Source organism: Pipra filicauda, unplaced genomic scaffold (genome assembly GCF_003945595.2).
Source record: "Pipra filicauda isolate LSUMZ 115617 unplaced genomic scaffold, ASM394559v2 scaffold692_size275598_pilon, whole genome shotgun sequence".
NCBI classification, from domain to species: domain Eukaryota; kingdom Metazoa; phylum Chordata; class Aves; order Passeriformes; family Pipridae; genus Pipra; species Pipra filicauda.
This window is the reverse complement of record NW_024104856.1, coordinates 120,458-143,529: the sequence shown is the minus strand read 5'-3', so window position 1 is coordinate 143,529 and position 23,072 is coordinate 120,458. Positions and strand designations below refer to the sequence as shown.

The 23,072-nt window shown below is 39.8% G+C and overlaps 1 protein-coding gene and 1 long non-coding RNA gene across 9 annotated transcripts; both read left to right on the top strand.

Moving 5' to 3' along the window:
• The first annotated feature begins 247 nt into the window (after positions 1–247).
• On the top strand, positions 248–16,861 carry LOC120324764. Of its 8 annotated transcripts, none has more exons than XR_005566316.1 (6): positions 248–3,474; positions 3,654–3,797; positions 4,568–4,731; positions 6,946–7,055; positions 9,523–12,814; positions 16,446–16,861. It is a non-coding gene; the product is annotated as an uncharacterized LOC120324764 (long non-coding RNA). The 8 variants fall into 8 exon arrangements; XR_005566317.1 differs by lacking the exon at positions 16,446–16,861 and having other exon boundaries at positions 248–344; positions 3,247–3,474; positions 9,523–13,619; XR_005566314.1 differs by lacking the exon at positions 16,446–16,861 and having other exon boundaries at positions 9,523–9,816; positions 11,877–13,619.
• A 691-nt stretch (positions 16,862–17,552) lies between these two features.
• RPF1 (ribosome production factor 1 homolog) lies at positions 17,553–23,039 on the top strand. The gene is made up of 9 exons (XM_027728093.2): positions 17,553–17,728; positions 17,810–17,866; positions 19,037–19,117; positions 19,497–19,592; positions 20,311–20,464; positions 21,022–21,104; positions 21,875–22,056; positions 22,143–22,269; positions 22,620–23,039. Exons 1-9 carry the CDS (start codon positions 17,579–17,581, stop codon positions 22,659–22,661), a joined length of 972 nt encoding a protein of 323 aa, XP_027583894.1. The 5' UTR covers positions 17,553–17,578; the 3' UTR covers positions 22,662–23,039.
• Positions 23,040–23,072: the final 33 nt, after the last annotated feature.

Below are 23,072 nucleotides of genomic sequence, written 5' to 3'. Positions count from 1 at the left end.
TCATTAGCGTGAAATACTTTTTGCCTATTTTATATGCATATATGTATGTATTCATAAAGTTTTTAAATTTAAAATACGCTGTTCTATTTTAAAATGCCAAACACTCAAGAAATACCTGCCTGTCCCAGTGATTCTGTGTTGCCTCTGCTGCCCACCATGACCCTTTTGACTGGGCAGGCTGGTTGCTGCAGAAGGGGACATGTGGCACAGCCCCTCTGCAATTTCAGGGGGATGTGCTCAGCAAAACTGACCCTGCAGGAGGGCACAAGCACTGGACCCTGGCCTGGAGAAGGAATAAAGCTGCTCTCTTGTCTGCAAACCTGGAGTACCTTCTCAGCGTGCAGGTATGGCTATTCTGACCCTTGGGCTCCGTTCTAGTTAGACTAAATGAGAACATTTATTATACGTGAAAATTGTTTGCCGAGGGAGTAGGAGAGGCCAAAAGAAAACATTATTAATCCACTAAACATTACCGTACTGCAGCCAAGTTTGTAACAAACACAACAGTAGGGATCATTGTTTGGTATAAATTGCCTTGTAATCATTTCCACAAGCTGAGGCTCAGTCCCAGCACGCCTGACACGCTTGCGGGGTGCAGGAAATGCAGATACAGTCTCCTGAAATACATGCCTGCCATTTGCATCTCCTGCCCTCACCACTGCTACTGCCACCCCAGAGCAAGGGCAGGACTGCTCAAAAAGCCGTGATGATTTTTCTGTAAACCCCTGTATTCCTGAGGATGCTTCTCTAACACTGGTAACTGTGGGTCAGTAGGGCAGTGGTTTGCTGTGTTGGAAAGTGCAATTTTACACAGACTTAATGCAAGAGGTCAACGGATTTGACATTGAAGAAAAGCTAAACATAAAAAAAAAAAGTGAAGGCTTAAATATTTAAACTGTGTGAGGTTTAATTCCAGCTGGGCAATTACAATAAACTGGAACACAGGCAGAGGCATTGCAGCCTGAGCCCACTTCACAGAGCAGCCTTTGTGATGGAATTGCTTCTGGTGTCTCCACAATGACTGAACATACCCTGCTCTCTCATTACGGGAGTGATGAACAATGTAGCTGCCCGCCAGCAAGTCAAAAGAAGCTTTGGGAAAAATTTCTCTGAGTTTTCCCTTCTCCAAGGCATGCTAACTTAGCCTGGTGCTTGGACTTGTCACAGGGGTCCGCAGGCATCCTTCTGAACCAGAGCAAAGTCTGCTTCAAAGTGTCCATGATGGCACTTTAAAGTACAGCAGTCCTGCACAAATTAGGTTTTGATCATTTGATCATCAGGAGGTTTTGATCATTTCACTGTCAGTAACACCCAATATTCCAGCTGTCCTTACAAACCACACACAGTGCTCCCCTCTCAGCACATTTTGTGCAGTTTTCTGCTCTCAAAAAAACCCCCCCAAACCCGGGAAGTTTCCAGTAAACACATCTAATGTAAGCGCCTGCGTCAAACAGGGCTTCCTCAGCTTCCCTGCAGCATGAATGGAGAAGGTTATTTTTACAAAGACATATGGGCCTCTCATCCCTCTTTTGTTTAAATGTACACAGTCCTGGCTTCTGACAGTAGTGAAATGCTCAATAACATCATTGTGAGAAACGTTTTTAATGTATCAAACCATCCTTGGCATTATTAGCATAGTCACATAATTATCCATGGAGAAACTTACACCCATATGTTAACGCCCATAAAGTATTGTGTGAATCTCTTTTATACCTTTATTTTCAGTTTCTGGGAAAGATACCTCACTGGGTACTTAATATAGCAATTGCTTCAGAAGGTGTAAGCTGCCTATGCCTGCGGTGAAATGGTCAGGAGGCAGAGTAGTGCTGGCAGCGTCATCTGAAAGCTCAGTAAGCCACAGTCTAACTGTGCTCAGAATGTGATGCAAGAATATGATGCACCTCTTTAATTTCACAAGAGATTTCTTAAAAAGACAGGAATTTAAAAACGAGAACGAACAGAAACTGATGGTAGGCTAAGTGTGAAAAAACACCTTGTAGGGAACAAATTCTTCATAGTACAAGGCAGAGAGCCTGATCTGAAATTCCAAGCTGGGATAGCAATATCAGTGTTTTCTAGATATCCTGATACCCTGAGTATCTTAGCCGTATCTGACACTTTTGTATTTAGACTGGATATACCAGATTAAAGATCTAATCTGCTGAATTTTCTCATAATCCTTACAAATTTGGCATGAAGGCAGTAAAAGAAGTTGTGTGTGAACCCAGAAACCGGTTGTAGCACTTTCAGATCTTGGCCTCAGACAGCATAATCTAACTTTTTAATGCAGACCCATTGTATGCTTATCTTTAGGGTTTCTAAATTATTTATCCCAGTATTACAAATATGCTATTCTATGCATATGTGATATGTTCATTTTACTAAAACTGTTAAATACAAAACATTAGGGCATGAGAAATATATCTCACTTTTTATAAATAGCTGTGTTACACTTTTACTCAAGTGATTTTAGTAAATCCTTTTGATTTTATTTTTTTCATTTGCCTTTGCTTGACATTTCTTCCCAAGGTGTCTGGTGACTATTCTGATTCTTCTGTAAGAGAGATAAAAGTAAGGAACATTCTTCCCCTCCTTTGATCACTTTGCAGCTTGGGAACTGCAAACCCATACTCAAATATTCAGAGCTTACAGGAGCAGAGCATAATATTTAATGTTGCATGCTAGAGTAAAGGCAATTGCTACAAATGGTTCACTGTAGTACAGTAGTTCTAGCATTGCCTAATTTATTAATCATAGAAATGTTGCATGCAAATTAGCCACAGAGTTGTGCATCATAATACAGTAATCCAAAAATCTGTCTTCACATGTATTAATGCTCGTAAATTATGGATATCACACTACAGCATTACACAGTTTCCCCATTACATTCCAAAACTTGCCGAAAGCTTACTAAAAGCCATGTTACCGAGTGTTTTCTTTTTGTTCCTTACTTCTGGCTTTCTAAAGTGTGAGAGTATTTAGCTGCAGGGCATTTTTGTGTCTTCCTTTTCCCAGGGTTCCTTTTTGGGCTAACATTCCGCCAGCCAAACATCAAGATTTCTCTTGCTATAGTGCAGTTTAAAAACATATTTTGCTCTGGTATGAGTGTGGTCAGCACCACTGTCCTCCCCTGCTCTGAAAGCTGCTCCATTTCACGTCCTGACCTTGTAAATCCTAGGCACTCTCCAAGGGAAATCTGCATCTTTTCCTCTCTTGCTTTCTTAATGCTCCAAATATTTCTTTCAGGAAAGTCAAGGTGAGAATAAAGGAACTGACAATGTTGCATGGAGTATTTTGCAAAAAAAGACCATGAAAGAATTTCTGCACAGCAAATAGGGATAATCTGTGCAGTTGTATCCCCAGCCACTCACCAACTTGCCCTCCTCTTACTGTCAAAAGATGAGAAGAAACAGAGAAATGGGAGCAAAGAGAGTTTGCAGGAAAAAGGGAGAAGAAGGAATAAGACAACTGAAGGTGAGCAAGACAGAGAGAGCAAGGCAAGAGCAGAAGGAGCGTTAGGATTGTCAACACCAAGGAGGTCAGAGACCTTGAGTGTGATGACAGAGACACATTAGGAGTTAGCTATGCAAAAATCCAGTTTACAGGATATTTAATTTACTATGATAGATACTTAACATTTATCCATTTTACAGATACAGTCTCCACAGGCTACACCGCGGAGATAAAAATGAAAGGCATAAACTGAAGTGACTTAGCCAAGCAGTACAAAAACACAAACCAAACCAACACCCGAGAGGAAGTTGCTGCATCTCTGTCACCAAACTACAAGAGGTGAGGTAAGGCAAAGTCAAAAGCATTAAATAGGTGAAAGTAGGTGAGAGAAATTCATAAGCTAAGTTAACCAGTTTGAACCACACGTATTTGAATAAGATGCTAAACCACTCTTTTAAAAGAAGGAAACTACAATTAAGGTTTAAAGCCAATACAAAAATACAGTAAAAACAAGAGACGCAAAACATTCATAGGAGTAACTGCGGATCATTTCATTACAGCTGGTGATGCTGAAGTGAGCTGCATTCATTCTTGTAGTATTGAGAAAACTGCAGGCAAAAAAAGTAATACAAATACAAAAGAAAATAAACAGAAAATACACAGAGATAAGAAGACTGATGCCTTTAACACTTTGCTTTGGGTATTGTTATTACAGATATATTTACAACATATGGTCTGTTATTGTCAGGTTAAAAATCAAGTTTTATTTAGAAACCTCCCAAGCTTTGCGTTTTCTTCAGTATCATCTCTGATCCTACTTTGCTCTCCAGCACTAAACAAACTACCACTGGTCTAATATAGTAGTTTCTCACTGCACTTAGTGTCAAAATCATTAAGTATTCCCAGGTATTACTTACTGTCACTTGGCTCATGGTGGCTGTTTTGTCACCTCCCGGTCTTGAGTCCCACAGAGGAATAATGGCAGTATAGAAGCTGTAGCCCTATAAAAAGTGTCATGTTAATATCAGAGGAGGAGCTAGCCATAAGGGGTTGGCTTCACAAATGTAAATATTTAATAATTTATTTAGCAACATGGCTTTTCTTTTTCCCCCAGGCAAAAACTTTAATAAAGGAATAGGTCTGCTGCAACAAAGGAAATAACAGCAAAAACAGAGACAAGGACACATCCTAACCCCACTAATATCAGCAGGAATTTGCCTTCATCTTCAGTGGGAACAGAACTTCAAAGACATGGGAATCACCTATAAAACCTGAAGGGTAAAATCTGAACCTTCCATAGTCTATGACACAAACTGTGTTTAGAGGGTGATAGCATAGTCCCGACACGATGAAAATGTCCCTAACAGGAGCTGCACTCCTTGGCCTGACCACAGCCTTGTCCCCAGCACTGCCAGGGTGGCTGCTAGGACAGACCTCAGAGAGGTCTCATGCACAGGCAGCTTCTCTGAGAGAACTTCTCTGAGGCAGGACTACACAGGAGCTGGCCAGAGATGAACTTCCTTTTGGTGGACACTGTCTCTCTTTGTTCATGGCTATACTTTCAGTGCCCAAGTCAGGAAGAAGTGATATCCCCACCTTTAGGGGTATATTTTTTTGCATCTCAGTAACTTAAGATACTCTTTCAAGGCCTGTCTCTGGCAGAATGAAGGCTGAAAGCTCTATCTCCTCAGTCCTACTTTGTGTTGTTAGAACTGAGGAAGATGGGCTGTGTGGATATAAAAACTCTTTTCTTCTCTAGGGAGATTTAAGATCTCCCTAGAGGACTAAGAACATCTTCTGGGTGCACACTGCTTTCTAAGTGCTGTGAATGTGGGAAAGCCAGGAGGAGGGAACTCATTCCTGAGTACCTCTGCAGGTCTTGTTTTGGTACTGGCACCATGCAGCAAAGTAGAAATTAAAAGAGCAGAGATACCGTTCTTCTGCTAACAGCAGAATTAGTTTCCCTCTCTTTCCTTTGGATGGCTCCTTATGCTTCTGTTGCTGGGAGCACATAATGCAACACGGTGTCAAGTCACTGTACATGTGTAATGTACAACCTGGAGAGGTTGTTACACCCTTGATGAGTGAGTTTATCTGTTCCTCATGGTACTATTTTAACTTTGTGAGAAAAAGTACCCCTCTGTCCTTCATTATTCCTTGGTCACCAAAATCAGTCTGACAACACAGACTCTTTCAAATAAACCAAATTCCAAAGAATGGTAGGTGTTTCAGGAAAACAGTCCATAGCAGTGTGTACCCTAACTAAGGCCTCTCCACTGATTTCAAATTCTATTTCAGATGTTTCATGTGGCATCTGCACCACCAAACCATTGCAGGCTGTATCAAGAAAGCAATGGCAAACACTTTCAGAAAAGCACCTTTACAATAACTATGTTTAACATATGCTAGTATGTCTGTGTATTGTGTACTGATTTTCAGTCTCTGGGTGTAAAGACATTAGTGTAAGATTAGTAAGTTACCTTTAATAAAGCCACAAATATGACTATGAAATAGAAGTTCATGCATATTTTCCATACATTTAATTTCTTAAGGAAGCCTGTGCCTCTACTGGAAAATTATAGGGAAATTTCAAAACCTTTGCTCTTTGCAAGTTAGACCCACGTTGTATGTCAAAATATACAGTTGGGTTTTTTTGAGAGAGCTAGCATTTCTCAGGGCCCTGCTGGTACAGAGGACTTGAGATTTCAAAACTTCTTTTAAAATAAAATGCAGTTTTTCTTTAATGCTAAATTCCTTTGGATTCCAGCATCCTCACTGTTAACAATCAGCACATTTACAATCAAAGAAGTGAGGAGTGAAGCATGTGGTTTGGCTGCTTTCAAAATCATATGCTTTGAAAATGCTATTTCAATTTGTGGGTTTAGCTTGGTAATCCAACTGAAATGACCGTCAGCTAGACAGATAGGACAGTAAAGGTGAAACACAGTATCGCAGATAAGAAACTAATCTGTATTTCATGGTTCCCATCTCTGGGTATATGAGCCCAGCTCTTTGTGGGATCAAGTGACACTTAAACATAGCACTATTGAGCACAACTGGTTTGATTATCTTTGTTAAACTGGTGTGGTAAAGGCAAAGTGAAACCGTGTGGCTTCGTGGCCCTCACCACTTACACCATAAGCAGTGTCCTCCCTAGGCAAGGGCAGTTTCAAGGGCTAACAGCATCTGAAGTAAGTCCAGTGTAAATTAAATGTAGTGTTGCGTAAAGCATGACAATAAGGTCAACAGAGTAAAAATTAGAAGAGCTAAACTTTAGATAAATTTATGAATGCACTGTACAAATTAATACATATTTGTGCAAAGTATTCAGGAGAAGAGAAATATATTTCCTCTGAAAGGATGTAGGTGTGGCTACTGCAGTGCACCAAGGAGATTAAAAAAAAATCCTGTTGCTGTGTTCTTGTTGTGTTTGAAGTAATAATTAGACTTTGGCGTCAAGTTTGAATGATAACTATTACTTTCTTCACACAGATTTTCTAAGCTTGAGAGACCAGTTTTCAAAAGCTCTTTAGCAAAGTTATTATGTTGCAAGCATTACTCCGACAGAAGAAACTGTAAAAGGATGATCAGAAATAGTCAGGGTGAGTCCTGGTTTTTCAGTACCTTCTCAGGATTTGGCTTCAAAAAGGAAAGTCAGCTTTTCTGACAGTAATCTTTCATAATTAGAAATGAAAATTATGCAGTTGGCAAGTTCTCAACAGCCTTGGAAATTGGACCTAATACATTCAAAGGCACAAGCCTTTAAAATATTTCACATGTAGACACTGTTAGCTAATGTTCTCAATTAGAATGCATGCTTTTGTTCTTAAAGAAAACCACCCATGCTATTTTGTTTACTGCTGATACAGGTTTGTATCTGTTAATGCTTTGAATTTTCTGATTTGGATACTCCCAGAGGGAGTACTTTAAACTCCCATAGCACTGTGTCCCAGATAGCATTACAGTAAGTCTTGCATATGGCTGTATGAACATACTACTTATGAAGAGAAGCTTACACCTGAAGAACTCTAGTACTGTGAAATAAAGTATTCAAAAGTGAGGAAGTATAGAACTACATTTGCCTGTACAACTTTGATTTGGCCTGTGTATGACTATCCTTTACAACTGGACCATCTTTTTTTTTGTGTACAAAATCTGCAGCTTTCTCAGATAATATGTAGAGGGTTTGCTGGCTTTTAATCCTTTATATTAAGTGTGTAGTCTTCTGGTTTTATTTATTGCTCATTATCCAGCTCCATCCCAGAACTTAATTCTGTCACAGGAGTTTCCCAGAACTTAATTCTGTCACAGAAATTTGATACGTCTAGCTGAAAGAACAAGTGAGAACAAAATTTTAAATACCAGCCTCAGCCTGGATAAAAGCCTGGAAACTTATACATTTAGTTGTTAAAAAAAAAAAATCTGGAATGACATGCTAATAATCCTTGACAGAGGCCTGCGAAGAGACTACAATCATCTGAGCAGTATATTCTACTTAAGCTTTAAAAAAAGTACAACAGAACTTGCTATTGATAAATAACTTGTGTGTAGGATCCAGAGCAGTTTTGTTGGTATCTGCAGCAACGCCATCACTCCATCTCTCAATGATTTTGTGGTTGGCATCATATCCACAATATCAGCCTTGCAGGTTGTGTAACAAGCTAATGATGCCACCCTTAAGGAAAAACATGGAGGTGCTTGTAGGATGACAAGGTTCCACCACACAAATACAGTAAGAAATAATTGAGATTAGGTGAGGCTGCAGTCAAACATGAAACATTAAAATACTGTTTACAAACAAACATAGAACCAATTAAACTGAATTTATGTAAACTATTTAATTAGCAGATTAGAAAGCCTGATGTTACATGTGTGATCTTCTAGTCTGACTTCCGGTATAATGGAGAGCAGATTTTCCTGAACTCATTCCTGTCTGAACTAGATTGTATCATTTTGAAGGAGAAACATACATGTTGATATAAATATCAACAGAAAAGTTACCATAATTCTTGGTAACTCTCTCAATGATTAATTAGAGGTAACGATAAATTAAGGTTGCAGGTCTGGGATCTTTGTCTCCCAGAGCTAAGGCATGGATTTTTAAACGGATGTTTACAACACAAAACGGTACATAAAGGGCCCCTATTAACCTTCTATTTGATGAGCTAAATAGATGGAACTCTTTGAGCCCCATATTAGAAGGAGAGTATCTCTCAGTCGTGTCTCATCTCTATCCTACGAAATCCTTCTAATTTTTCATCACTTTATTTGAATTTAGGACCCAAACCCCATTTACAACATTCCACTTTTCCTTGCATTGGTGCCAGATACAGATGAAGTATAAATCTCTCTATTCTTTCTCAAGATTTACTTGCTTGGGCAATCAAGAGTTGGCTTCCCTGTTCTAGTCACCACATCAGAGAATAGCAATTGGGGTCTATTAGTCTCCAGTTGCTTTTCAGTGACTTTGCTTCCCAGTAGAAGACTCCCTAAGAGATTTGCTGGGCTCTTGTTCTTTATAGAACATATGTTCTGCTTATTTATTTGTATAAAGCAAAAATGCTTTCACACAAATTTTGTAGGAGAATAAGGCACAAAGGGATGTGTCAGAGTTACCATGAAGTTATTTGTGAAGAAAGAAACTGAGGACAGGACAGATCTCCTGAATCCCATATTGGCACTACAGCACTGCACATTTCCATGGGAGGCTGAATTGCAAAGGCCATGGCCAGATGCATTGTCAGCTGATGGATACAATCCCAGTACTGGATTGAATGCTGTAATTTCTTTCCAGATGTATTTAAAACTCTTCTGGTTCAATAAGAAAGCAGAGCTTGAAGCCTAACTCTCTCCTGCCAAAGGTAACCATGCCATACCTTCTCTTTCATAAATAATCCCACACAAATTTAGGAAATGAAGTATTTTCCCAAACAGGAGAAAAATATGATCAATTTGGAAATATAGACAAATATTTTAGCTAATCAATTTAGCTAATTCTTCCCTGTCAATTTGTACAGTTACTTTTACTGAAATGGTGCTTTTGATTCTGTCCTCTGTCTCCTACTACAGGGAACAAAGATTGTCTTCAGCATCACTCTGTGTTGGGTAAAGCACCAAACTGGTTGAACCATGCAGACCAAGCAAAAGAGATCCTGTGATAAAAGGTCTAACTTAAGAGCAGATTTCACTATGAGTTTAATTTCTTTGTTCAGTCAAACCCTGTGCACCAGACAGGATTGGCTCTGACAAGCTTCTACAGAAAAATGATCCCAAAGAGACTGAAATCTAGGCCACAGCTACGAATAATTCTTCGGAAGCTCTCTGGATTTCCTGGAGGGCAAGGTGTGGCTCTGTGTGTGGGAGGTAAACGCTAGTGTTCTTCTGTTAGTAGTAATTAGGTGCAGCTTGAGTTTCATTAATAAGAGCTACATATGCATGCTGGAAAAAAAGTTTATCTGACACTGGGATTATATGTTACTAGCTAAATGCCTTACGTTGTGTGTTATCTTTGTTATTTTGTGATTAGCACTTAAAAATGTCCATAATATTTTATCAGCACATAAGAAAAAAAGTTCTGTTACTGAGAGTTTATAATATAAAAGAGAAAGAAATCTCCTGGTAAATCTCCAAGTTATCCTACCAGTCTGTCTAACATTTTAGAACCACTTCTTGCGTTAGCATTTGTTTTTATTAGCTTTAGTCATTTTGCTTTTGATGTTGTTTATAATTACTGCCAAATGCAAAAATAGTCTTTCCAGAAATTTACCATGAACACCCAGCACTGAAATACCAGTCTTAAAGATTTGATAAACCAGTAAAGAAACAGAATCTTATTGGGGAAAAGGGCTGGGTAGCCTTAAATAGAAGAGATTCTGCAATTCTAGTGACTATTCATCAAAATCTAGTGATGCAAACAGGAAAAAAACCAAACCTGTAATGTAGCTAAAAATGCCTGTTAAATTATTTTAAAAGTCCATTCGTTGCAATGTTCAATCCCATACCATCTGAATATTATGGCAGCTATTCTAAAATTCTTATAAAACACTTGAAAGGGTTTTTTACTCCATTTTGAGGTTTCATAGCATCACAGGTTTTCAGGCCAGAAGAAAGCACCATGAGTCTCCAGCCTGACCTTTTGCAGGGTACAGGTGGCAATTAGATCAAGTGATATATACAGCATTTCTGGTGGAGATAGAACACTTCCTTTGGAAAAACAATCCACCTTCTTGATTTAAAGATTTCAAGTGGCAAGAAATACTTCCCAGGCCTATCGATTTATTTTTTTTCCATGGCTTAGTTAGTCCAAGGGGTTCTCTCTATGTTTTGGTTTTGTTTTGTAATCAAAAAATGGCTCAGCTTTCAAACACTACATCTTTTAAAAGATTAGTCTTCTCAACTGAAGATTTCTATGATTATTCTCTTTATTTATGTAATTCAAGATGAGTTAGTGCTTATGTAATTCATTGATGGGCTCGAGATTAAGGTTTTGAAGCGCCTGTAAGAAGGGTTTCTAGATCACAAAGCAACCATAGACTGGTTAACCAGGTTCTCAGTTTTTGTCTCGGTATCAGGACATGCTGCTCCACCAGCCAACCCCTACTGCTACAGTGCTCTCCACGTGGATCCACACGGATGGCATTGCTGTGTGTTCTTACTTGCTTTTCTGTAGTGCTGCTTTTCATAGTGCAGCCCTCCATCAAATAGCTAAACTATGGTTTTCTTTCCTAGCAATATTAGCCTGCACTTAGCTATACTAAAATACACATTGTTCAAGGTAGCTCACCTTTCCAAAGATGTACTAGTACTGTGGACTAATTCCTTATCACTGAAATGTGTTAAAATATTTAAGCAATATATTTTGCTTATTCTTGATAACATATATGTTGATACCACGAAGTTAAGAGTGATCTGCAAGGGGAACAACAGTTTCACTTGACACCTTTTACTTTGTAACAAAATAGTTATACTTTTTTAGTACCTTTAGTAGCACAGGCAAATTGTGTTGCATTAATTTTGATCAAGGAGAAAATTCTTATATATTTGGGGGCAACCTGCATGCAGAAAAAGAAACAAAATTATTTGCTATACCAAGTTCTATTTATTTCAGCAAAATTATTCCACTACTGTACAAATATGTCCTAATGTAACGTAACAGAAATTTAATAAATAAAATGAAAACACAAAGTAGCATATTCTGAAAAATATCTGGCTAGAAATGAGTCATATTCTAATCTTGGATAAACTCCCTCTTTCTCCCTACGTGAAGGAATGTTTTACTAAGGCTGCTCAAGCTATTTTTTATCACCATCAGCAGAGAGATACAAGCACCACTTCCTACAAAGAGAACCACACCCCTCAAGAAACACAAAGTTTTTCTGCATACCCAAATAATTGATGAAATGTTGCCATTGTCCCTTTTACAGGACAGTTCTTTGGAAAAGGACAGTGATCTCAGAAGCAGCACAAGGAATTCAGCAAAATACCAGGCTGGAAACAGTAGATGCTTCTTCAGTACTTTGCCATGGGTAGCTATTGGATAAACTTCTGAGAAAGTGTAATGTATCAAATTACAATTTTGTTGTTCATAGAATTTCTATTTGGGGAAGTATTCCTGTTTTCTGCATTAGGCACTTGAAACTCCAGCAACCTCCATTACATTTTTTTCCCCAGCTAATATACAATTAATGCATTATCTAGTAGTTATAATCTACTAACTAACCAGAAGTGCTGACAGACTTATAGTAAATCAAACACCCAGTATTAACAAGGCTGATCTGGTTATCAGTTTAAGATAATGGCCAGCTGTGCCATCTTGCTAAATCCTGTGGGAAGAAGTTATTGTAATGTCGGTTATAACTACATGGTTACTACTGTGTTGACATCCGTACATAAAGCAACTGTGAAATAATTTTTTAAACTCTAACGAGTTTAAAACTCAACAGTCATATGTAGCAGACTAGGGAATTTCCATAATTTTTAAATAATACATTTGCAAGGTTTTTTTGCAAGAATACCGTGTAAAATGCCTTCTTTTTTGAAATGCTCTCCTTTGCTTCATTTTTCCTGAGATTATTTAAGTCTTACTCTGTCGGGCTTCCAAAAGCTTAGCTTCTTTTTCTTTCTCACATGCACATAGACACACGTTCTGAGATGTTTGACACAGACATTTGAATGCATCACTGATTACTGCTCTTTGCATGGTACAGCAAGAGGGTACACCAGGCTGAACTGCTGCACCTTCAAGAAGGGCAGGATGAGAGACCCAGAGAACTGCAGGTCTGCCAGCCTCACCCCTTTCCCCAGGATGACTCTGGAGCAAATACTCCTGGAAGATATTTCCTAGCACCTGAGATACACAAAGGTGATTGAGAACAGACGGTGTAATGTGGCTTTACCAAGGGCAAACCTTTGATGGGAAGACTGGCTCAACAGAGGAGGAAGAGCAGTGCTTGCTATTTACCTTGACTTTAGGGAGGCCTTCAACATGGACTCCTACAGTGCCCTTACAGTCAATTTGGAGAAATATGCAGTGGAAAAATGTACAAGGTAGATGGATGGGCTGTGCAGTAAAATGGGTGTTGATCAGCAGTTCTGAGTTCACACAAAAAGGTGGCTGGTTACTACTGGTGTTCCTCAGGGACCCATACAGAGGCCAAAACTCTTACTGCCCTTATTAATGGCCTAGACAAGGTAACAGAGTGCACTCTCAGCACATTTAGGAATGATACCTTTGGGGGACATGGATGTCAATAATCTGGAAGATAAAACTGCCATTCAGAGGGGCCTTTGTTGTTTTTTTAACATTGTTTTGTTTCTTAAGCCTAGGACTTTTTACACAAAAGCATGAAGATTGTAAAGAAATTCTCTAAAGCAAAAGCATTACAGAATGAAAACTAAGAGAATTTCATTTGGTCCTTATTCAGCCATAGCAAAATTAACTTTTTTGGACACTCAGTCCGCATTTCTCATTTGCTGGGTTGTGAACTTGAGACGTGGAATCTGGTATCTAGAATGATCCTGAGCATGGTGACATTAATTGTGAACCTAATTGAATATAGTTGTGGTTTAAATGCATAGTGCTAAATATTCACCAAATAACCTCTGGGTATCTTACACTGGGCATTCTAAATTCATAGATATGTTTAATAAATTTTGTTTTGACAAAATGGTTTAATTTTCTCATCCATATAATGGACATCATGCCTTCTTTCCAATAAGCACCTTAATGTTTGTACACAGCTCAGGTACTGTAAACAAGAGTAACCCAGAAAAGCATATGAAAATAATAATTTTTTTTTGTGTTAAGTAATGGGATGAGGACAGGCATTGAGAGCACGTAGTAAGATCTAGTGTTAATTCTAAACGTTAAATAATACCCAACTTTATCATGCATGATACCCATTTTATCCATTAGAGAGATTGCCCTGGGTGACTGAAAACACTGAAATTAAAAGACTGTAACCAAGATCCACTAAGGAATGCAAGCCTCTAAGTCTCAAGCAGATGATCCCGAAAACTACTCACGCAGTTCCTGTGTAGGCACCTTGTAATTTTACTTTGCTCCCCTATGAAATGCACCCCTGGAGAAACAGCTCTGGGTATGCCTAAGTCTGGGAACAGTCTGGAAAGAGCTAAGCAGTTTAGCATTTATTTTTTGCTTACGCCTAGCTGAGTAAACAAGAGGCTTTTCTACAGTAGAGATAACAGATGGCTTGGTACAGTATCACATACCAAGCATCACGGGCCTAGGATCTCTACAAAATACAATTGCAGGGTTTCTCTCAAAAAGTGATGGTATAGATGTTCATATTTCATAGGACAGCATATTGTGGTGGGCCCATGTCCAGCTCTATTCTCAGCTGAAGAGATGTGGGCTCAAAGACAGATTCCCCTGCCACAGGGAGTGTCTCCCACCACTGACCATTCCACCCCGGTGAGACCATATTATCCTTTCTTCACTGCACAAAAAAAAACCCAACAGAGCATGCTATGTAAGTTGTAAAATAAGAGTATCCTGGTTAAAATGTTATTTGCACAGAACAGAGTTCATAGCTAAAACAAGCAAAAGACTCTGGAATTCCTATGAAAAAATTAAACTAATACTATGCATGCATTTATTAGTTGGGCCTTCCATTGAAGTTGTAATTGTACCTTGTCAGTGATCTCTACCAAGTCCACAATGTGTTTCTGGTGTATTTTATTGCTCCTCCCCTGCCTTAGGAAGTTCTTGTATTTTTGTATATCATTATTTTGTTCCTGTGAGTCCTTGGAAGAAAAGTATTTGAATAATATTAGGAGGTTGTCTTCCCTCTTGCTGGGAGGGAGAAAAGATAATGTGTTTTTTCCACATGTAAGAACTCGGTGATCCCAACAAAAACACCATTGCAAATTGGAACTACAAACAACACAGAACTCCCTGTGTGCTCTGCTAACAGCAGTGATGAAAATCTTTACTAATGACTTTGAGAGACACCCTTGCAATCTCTGACATCTGAATCAGCTAGAGAGATAAAGTTACAGCAAGTCCTTGGTTAACATATTCTCAACAAAATCCTCCAAAATTCAATTACCATGGAAACTACTTATCCTTAAGGCACTAAGGATCGCTGAAATATTTTCTCCTGACAAAAATGGGAGTGAAAAATACCAGGTTGTGCATAATGAGGCCTTTGATCTTCCATTTACATCTGTGTTAAGTAGAGGTAATCTCAGTGAAGCAAGTTGAGTTGAAGAGCAATATCCATTTATAGGACAGAACAAGGTTTAAGACTTTGGCTAGTTCTGGTTATTTCTAGATGTTTTTCCATTATCTTCATATGTTTATGGTAACAGATTTCTTTTTACTTTTCTAGTAAGAGAAACATAGTAAGGCAAAATAGTATTTGTATATAAAATTAGTAGATAACTCCAAGCTTTTAAAAATTCCTTGGGACAAATGGAAATAATCAGTCCCACTGAGGCTCAGAATTTTGTAGTCTGAGATTAAAAATGCCTCTAATTTAGCCCAGCCCCCCCCAAAATCCCTGAGTACTCAATTTCTATAAAACAGAGTATGGTCTTTGCTGTGCACAAACATTTGCACGCCTCTAAGCAGGACAATCAGCTCAGGAGCAGAAAACCTCATTTCTAGCTTTATGTAAATTGAATCTCTAATTTGCAGTAGGAGTTCTTGTTTCATTTTAACATCAAGTTTCAACAGATTTTAATGGAATAAAAATAACTTTTGGGAACATTACCATCCAAATCCCTATGGTTCCTGTTAAGCAGATGCTCCCCACCACTTAAGTCACTGTGAGCAAAAGTCTGAATGTGGAATGTGTGCACAGGGTCAGGCATTGCTGGGCCACAATGTTACTGTCACGTAAACCCATCAGTGTGTCATGTTTGCTCAAAGCTTCCCATTTTGATAGTTAACCCTGATTATAAATTACACTGCAGCAATAATTCCTATTAAATACTTTGGTCTTATCTCTATGTTTTCCGCCTGCTGAGCAATGAGCCTGGCCCTGCAGGCCCCTGAAGGTCAGCAGGCTGTGCCACTCCGGCCCTGGGCCCAGCCATGTCCACGGCACACCAAGCAACCATCACAGTGTGCCCTGGCAGCCAGGAGGGACAACCCTGTCCTGGGGGGCATCAGGCACAACATCGTCAGCTGGTCGAGGGAGGGGATTGTCCCGCTCTGCTCTGCACTGGGCAGACCTCGCTTTGAGTACTGTAAGCAGTTCAGGGTGACACAATCACAGAACCATTGAATCATCAGGTTGGAAGAGACCTTCAAGATCATCCATCCTGCGTCCAACCAACCACCTGGCACTGCCCCTGTAACCCCTAAACTACTAAACCAGATCACCCAGAGCCAGATCCAGATGCCTCTTGAACACCTCCAGGCATAGTGGCTCCACCACTTCCCTGGGCAACCTGTTCCAGTGCTTGACCACCCTAAGAGTGAAAATAATATTTGTAATATCTAATCTGGATCTTTTCTGTCTCAGCTTAAGGCCATCTGCATCGAACTGCTTTAGAGCTGTGGCTAGCCAGAACTGTGAGCAACACAGACTTGTGCCCCAAGTTTGGGCCTCTCTGGTCATGGGGGATGGTAAGAACTCCTGCCTACATCGCAGCCTGTCAGCACAGCCGTGGACAGCTCTCATCAGTTTTGCACTGGTGGCTAGCAAAGTTCAGATTGTTCTTGTATCTTGGTATCTGGAATCCAGGAAATCCCATGAGTTCCTGCCAAGAGATGGAGGAGAGAGAAGGAAGGTGAATGATGCTGCCAAGCCCTGGAATCTTTAGCACTGCTGGCTTTCATGATTTATTGAGGTTATTGCAGTAACTCAGCACCAGGCATTTAAAAATCTCTATGGATTTCTGCATTTAAATAACTAAATTCTAGACTAAAATAAAAACAACCAACACCTCCCTGCCCCCAAACTGTTCTTTCAAAGGTCTGAGCTTGCTGCTGTACTGCTCTGCCCATCCTGATGGAAGGGACTCAGACCCCACACCTCAGCACTGGCAGGAGGTCATATAAGGAGGATAGGAAGCTACTAGAAAGTGTTCAAGGGAGAGCTACGAAGGTGGCGAAGGGCCTAGAGGGGAAGATATATGAGGCTGAGGTCACTTGGCTTGTTCAGCCTGGAGGAGACGGAGGGGACACCTCATTGCCGTCTACAGCTTCCAGATGAGGGGAAGTGGAGGGGCAAGCACTGATCTTTCTGTGACAGGACCTGAGGGAATGGCGTGAAGCTGTGTCAGGGGACGATTACGTTGGATATCAGGAAAAGGTTCTTCCCCCCCGAGGGTGGTGGGGCACTGAACAGGCTCCCCAGGGCAGTGCGCACAGCACCAAGCCTGTCGGAGTTCAAGAAGCATTTCGACAACGCTTTCAGGCACACAGTGCCATCTCGGGGATGGTCCTGTGGAGGGCCAGGAGTTGGACTCGATGACCCTTGTGAGTCCCTTCCAACTCCGCATATTCCTCGCTCCTGCGACCCCCGCGCGAGCACTCCCTCACAGCCCGGACCGCCCCCAGGGCCCCCGCACTGCCCCGCCCGGCGCATGCGCGGCACCGCCCCGCGGGGCAGAGGCCAAGGGTCAGGGGTCGGTCGGTGCTGGTGGCAGCGCCATGGCGGAGCATGGCGGGGGCTCTGCCGAGCGTGGCGGGCCGCCCGCCGAGCAGCGGGTGCTCTTCCCGCCCACCTTCAGCGTGTCCGAGATCAAGAACAAGCAGCGCCGGCACTTCATGTTCCTTCGCTGGAAGCAGCAGCAGAGGAAGGTGGGGCGGGCTGTTAGCGGGCGGCGGGGGAGGCTCGGGTCTGGCGGATCTGGCTAACGGAGCGCTGTCCCTTCCCCGCAGGAGAAGCTGGCCGCCAAGAAGAAGCGGAGGAAGGAGCGAGAGGCCCTCGGAGACAAAGTAAGGGCTCCGGCCGCAGCGGGCCGGTGTGGTGGCGCGGCAGGCCCTGCCCCGCCGCAGGCGGGCACGGCGTGCCTGGGGACTGCAGCTCAGCCTTGGGCTGGGGCTCCTCAGCTTCGTGAGGGGAACGTTATCTCCACAGACTTCAGTGAAACGGAGCAGCGATTACAGTGAGGGTGATAAAACACTGCAGCAAGTTGCCCGGAGAGGTGGTGGATGCCCCATCTCTGGAAACATTCAAGGCCCCGTTGGATGGGACTCAGAGCAACCTATCTGGTTGAAGACGTTCCTCTGCTCACTGCAGAGGGGGGCTGGATGTCCTTTAAAGGTCCTTTCCAACCCAAGCCATTCAGTAATTCTATCATCTCTGTGGTTGCTGGCTGTGGTAGCCTTCAAAAATGCTATTGTCTAGCAGAAGTATCAATTAGCTAAGAAATATTGTTTCTACTGTGTTAAAGATGCTGTAATCAGGCAGGGTGAGTTTTAAGCTAATGGCATAAAAGAAGGCCCTTCCTGAAAAGTCATCTCTGTCTGCTGTGATTGCTATGGCATTTGTGTTGATGCTATTAGGAATTATACTCTGATAGTAATTTCTATATAAATTAAAACAATCAGATGTGACCAAACCATGCCCAGACCAGTTGTCTGCTGGATTCCAAGCCTAGCCATGAACAAGGGTTTTGCTTCCTTTACTGACCTGGTTGAAGACAGTCAGATGTGAGTTTCTGTATTATAGTAGTCTCATAAGAGTAGTGTAAGTTAACGGGGTAAACATTATAGGCTGTTGGTCATTAAATTGTAGATGTCAAGGTTAAAAAGTGTTATGTTGAAAGTAGCGCTCTTTTCTTCCATGGAAGAAAAGGGGATAGAAAGTTCTCCTATTTTTTCAGGGGGTTTTTGTAACTTTGTTTCTTAATTAGACTGAAGTTAAGCATTGCTACTGTTCTGGTGATGCTTCTCCTCCATGTGATGCTCTCTGATGTCCCAATACCTGCGCATATTTTTAATCAAAGTGATGTTGCAATGTCTTTTTCTAAAAGTGGCATAAAATAAATAATGCTTCAGTTCTGTGTAGAAATATACACAATATCATGGTAGTATGAATGTGGTATTTGCAATATACTTAATAATTACATGAACGTGTTATGTTAATAAACTTATGTATTTTAGGCACCTCCAAAACCCATACCAAAGACTATTGAAAATCAGCGAGTGTATGATGAAACCACTGTAGATCCCAATGATGAAGAGGTAACTGCTTTAATTTCTGCATGTACTATTAAGTTAAATGGTTTTTTTCTAAGAAGGGACATAAACTGGATTGATGAAACTGAATATTCAGCACTCTCCTGTTAATGTGTTGATGAATTACTTTATACACATGATGGCCTCACTAAGAGGTGATGTCATTCTTTCATTATCTGTGCTAAATAATTGCCTTTTGCATTACTGGTATTGATAGTACGAGCTGCCCATGTTCATCACACTGGATTCTTAAAAACGTAAAAACCACATGCCTTGGGATGATTAATTACGAATAGATCTTGTGAATTGAAACTTACATCAGATTGAATAATTGTTCTTCAATTATTTTGTACATGGTGGAATAACAAGACTTCTGTTCTTCCAGGTTGCTTTTGATGAAGCAACTGATGAATTTGCACCATATTTCAACAGACAGACAGTTCCCAAGATTCTTATCACAACATCAGACCGACCTCGTGGGGTACGTGTTTTACTTGGAAAGTTATGAGCAGTCAAGTGGTTATAAGACACCAAGGTTTTTATACTGTGATTGATAAAATAAAGCTGAAAATAGTAGCATTCATGGTGGATTTTTTTCAGTTGTTTCATTCAGTGATTATCAATAACCTTGTATATATGTATGTAATCTTTGGCTTCTCTAGTAGTGTTTTGTTTCCTTCATAATAAAAAACAACCTCATGCATATGTTCTTGTATTGACATGATCTACATTGCCTAGCTGGAGAAATTACTGATGTTTGTGAAAAATCGTAAAAAAATATGCTTTAAAAGTAGAAGAAAAAGTACACCTCAGAGAATTTATCCAAAAACACAGACATCTTCAGTTCCTGAAGAAATAGTCATACTGTACTTTGAAATGCTGTGAACTTTGTGTCCTTAATAAGTAATGAGTTTGGAAGTTATGCTTTTGAAATTTTCCTGCTTTTCTATGATTGAGGGAAGAAAAAAGAGTCCTTAAAAAAAAAACAAGTGCTGGTGTGCTGCAGTCTTTACTGCAAATGAATGTTTTTCCACTAATTGAATGAAGTAGTTTAATAACTTATCTTCAAGCATTTATGGAGATACTGGAAGTAATGTATCCTCAAGGATGGTAGTTGAAATGAGCAACCTTTCATTCCCCTAATAATTGAATTTGGCACTGAATTTACCACTCTGCAATTTAATTCACCTGTTTTGCAGAGAACAGTGAGATTCTGTGAACAGCTGGCTACTGTTATACCCAACTCACATGTCTACTATCGAAGAGGACTGGCTTTGAAAAGAATTATTCCACAGTGTATTGCAAGGGACTTCACGGATTTAATTGTCATTAATGAAGATCGCAAAATACCAAGTAACCTTTTGTCTATTTATTGAGGAAAGAAAAAAATTCTGTAGAGTGCATCAGAGATCAACTCTATGCTGTTTTCTTTTTACTGTGCAAACTAGAGAGTTAAAAATCACTGTGCCACCCTGACTATCTAATGGCTTATGGAACTTGGAATTATTAAAGAAAGTGTGTAGATAGGTTGGCTTTTTATTTTCTTTTAGTCTATAATGCATGGATAACCATTGTTATTATTTTAGTAAATTTAATAGTTTGATTAATTAACAAGTTTTTCTGACCAGGAAGTTTCATTTCATTTTGCTGACTAGATGAAACATTACCAATTAATAACTGGGAAAGTGATAGAGGATAACTCTTGTTAGCTATTGAAACATAATGTAATGGACATACTTAGAACACTAGTTATCTAGTCTGTGAATGTATGTTTGAAAATATAACAAAACCTTGTAAATTGGGCATGGATTATGGATATAATACTCTAATGTTGCATTTTGCATAAAATGTTCCTCTGTAAATTACATGTTGAATTTTACCATCCTTTTTTTTTTTAACTTGGTGCACAGACGGTCTTGTTTTAAGTCATCTGCCTGATGGTCCAACTGCTCATTTTAGAATGAGTAGTGTGCGTTTACGCAAAGAAATAAAGGTGAGACTCCAAAAAATTTTGAGAAATGGACAGTCTGTTGCTTAATGATGAATGCATTCAGTCTACTTGAACTATCAAAACTGCACTTTTGTATGATTCAGCCAATCTTGTTAAAAGTGGTTTTTTTGTAAACTAACGGGTTTAAGGACTAGTGTATTCGACTTCCATTTTTGAGGTTATTTGCTGAACTTCTGTAACTGTCTGCCATGTATTTTTATAATCATGCCGATAAATAGCAGCTACAATTTTAGCTAAAATTCCCTACATCAATAGGGAATACCCCATGTATAGCATGCAGACAATAGGGTATATAAAAATCAGCAGTAGAAAAGGTTTCAATAGATGTAGGATTTTTTCAAGACTAGGAACTACTACTTATAGCTCTGTCACTTCTTCTGTAGTAAATACTGCTTACTTAGCCCTAAATAATTTGCAGTAAAATGCTCTTAATTGGTATTAGTACAGAGGGATATTCCTCTGACAGGTAGACCGCACTATTTGCTACACCCAGTTCGGCCAAGAGTAGAAATTTGCGCAGGAGAGAGGAAATGTAAAATTATTTGTGCTTTTTCATTTAATTTATATTGTTGAACCAAAGAATCTTATGTTACCAGCTGCTCCTTTACTTGTTTATGAATTTCAGTTGTGTTTGAAAAAATGATTAGGGCATGTTATCAGCCCTCTCGTCTTCCTATGTCAAACTCTACTCTGATAATACATTAAAATCCTTTTGCATTCCATCTGTTCTTTGCATTCTTCTTTCACTGCAGCGAAAAGGGAAAGAGCCCACAGAGCACGTCCCCGAAGTGATCCTGAATAATTTCACAACGCGACTCGGCCATTCCCTTGGCCGCATGTTTGCTTCTCTCTTCCCACATGATCCTCAGTTCATTGGAAGACAAGTAGCTACATTTCACAACCAGCGAGACTACATCTTTTTCAGATTCCACAGGTGATGTTTTCCACAAAACTCATTTACAAATGAGAGGGAGTACTCTTGTAACTTGATTCCTAATTTTAATTCTTTTCTTCCCCAAGATATATATTCAAGAGTGAAAAGAAAGTGGGAATTCAAGAACTTGGGCCACGTTTTACGTTAAAGCTGAGGTCACTTCAAAAAGGAACTTTTGATTCCAAATTTGGAGAATATGAGTGGATTCATAAGGTATGTCTAAGTAATGATAATCATTCTACTTGGATAGAATAAATCTGACATGAAATCTAACCATAAATCTTGTCCTAGAAAAGCAGTATAAATGCAGTTGTCAGTACAGAGGTGTCTAACTGAAGTATTTAGAGCTTTATTTCTCAAAATAGACAAAGCAGAAACATCTGCTGTATTGCAAGTCAAAATTAAAAATAGAAAGGATGGTGAATATACCATGACTACTTATTTGCAACTGCACTGTAACTGACACATTTCACTGCCTATCCTGCTATAAGCTGGAGTGATCATCCTTGTTTGTATCCTATTGCATGAATTTGTTGGTAAACAACTTTTCTTTTAAATTTTAGCGTAGAGAAATGGACACAAGTAGAAGAAAATTCCACTTATAAGTGAAATCTGCCAGTTGCTGGTGACCAGGAATACAGCAGCTGCTTTCAACTATGGACGATTTCAGACTTCTAACGATAATGATTCTGAACAGTATCTGTCTGCAGAAAGACAAACTGCAAACAATAACACTTTCTACAGCAGCAGATCAAGTAGGATGTGTCTTTCTTCCTGTTTGGAGTCAACATGACAAGGACAGTGACTTTTTCCAGTTGAGCAGGAAAAACATGGCAATGTTTGAGCAGCCTGTAATTTAGCTATCACTGAAGGTTTGCCATGATTGCTGCTGTGCTGTAGAAGTAGATTATGCTTCACAACATCAAAGACAGCAGATACGTCGGTTAGAGAAATTCTCAAAATAAAGTATTTCTAGTTTTACAGTTCTGTTTTGATTTTTCTCTGTTAACCCAGAC

Bases quoted from the DNA above. Each gene is read 5' to 3' on its own strand.
- RPF1 (XM_027728093.2), top strand. From the start codon at position 17,579: ATGGCGGAGCATGGCGGGGGCTCTGCCGAGCGTGGCGGGCCGCCCGCC. The intron at 19,118-19,496 runs GTAACTGCTTTA...CTGTTCTTCCAG, and splicing joins TAGATCCCAATGATGAAGAG to GTTGCTTTTGATGAAGCAAC. The intron at 22,057-22,142 runs GTGATGTTTTCC...TTCTTCCCCAAG, and splicing joins ATCTTTTTCAGATTCCACAG to ATATATATTCAAGAGTGAAA.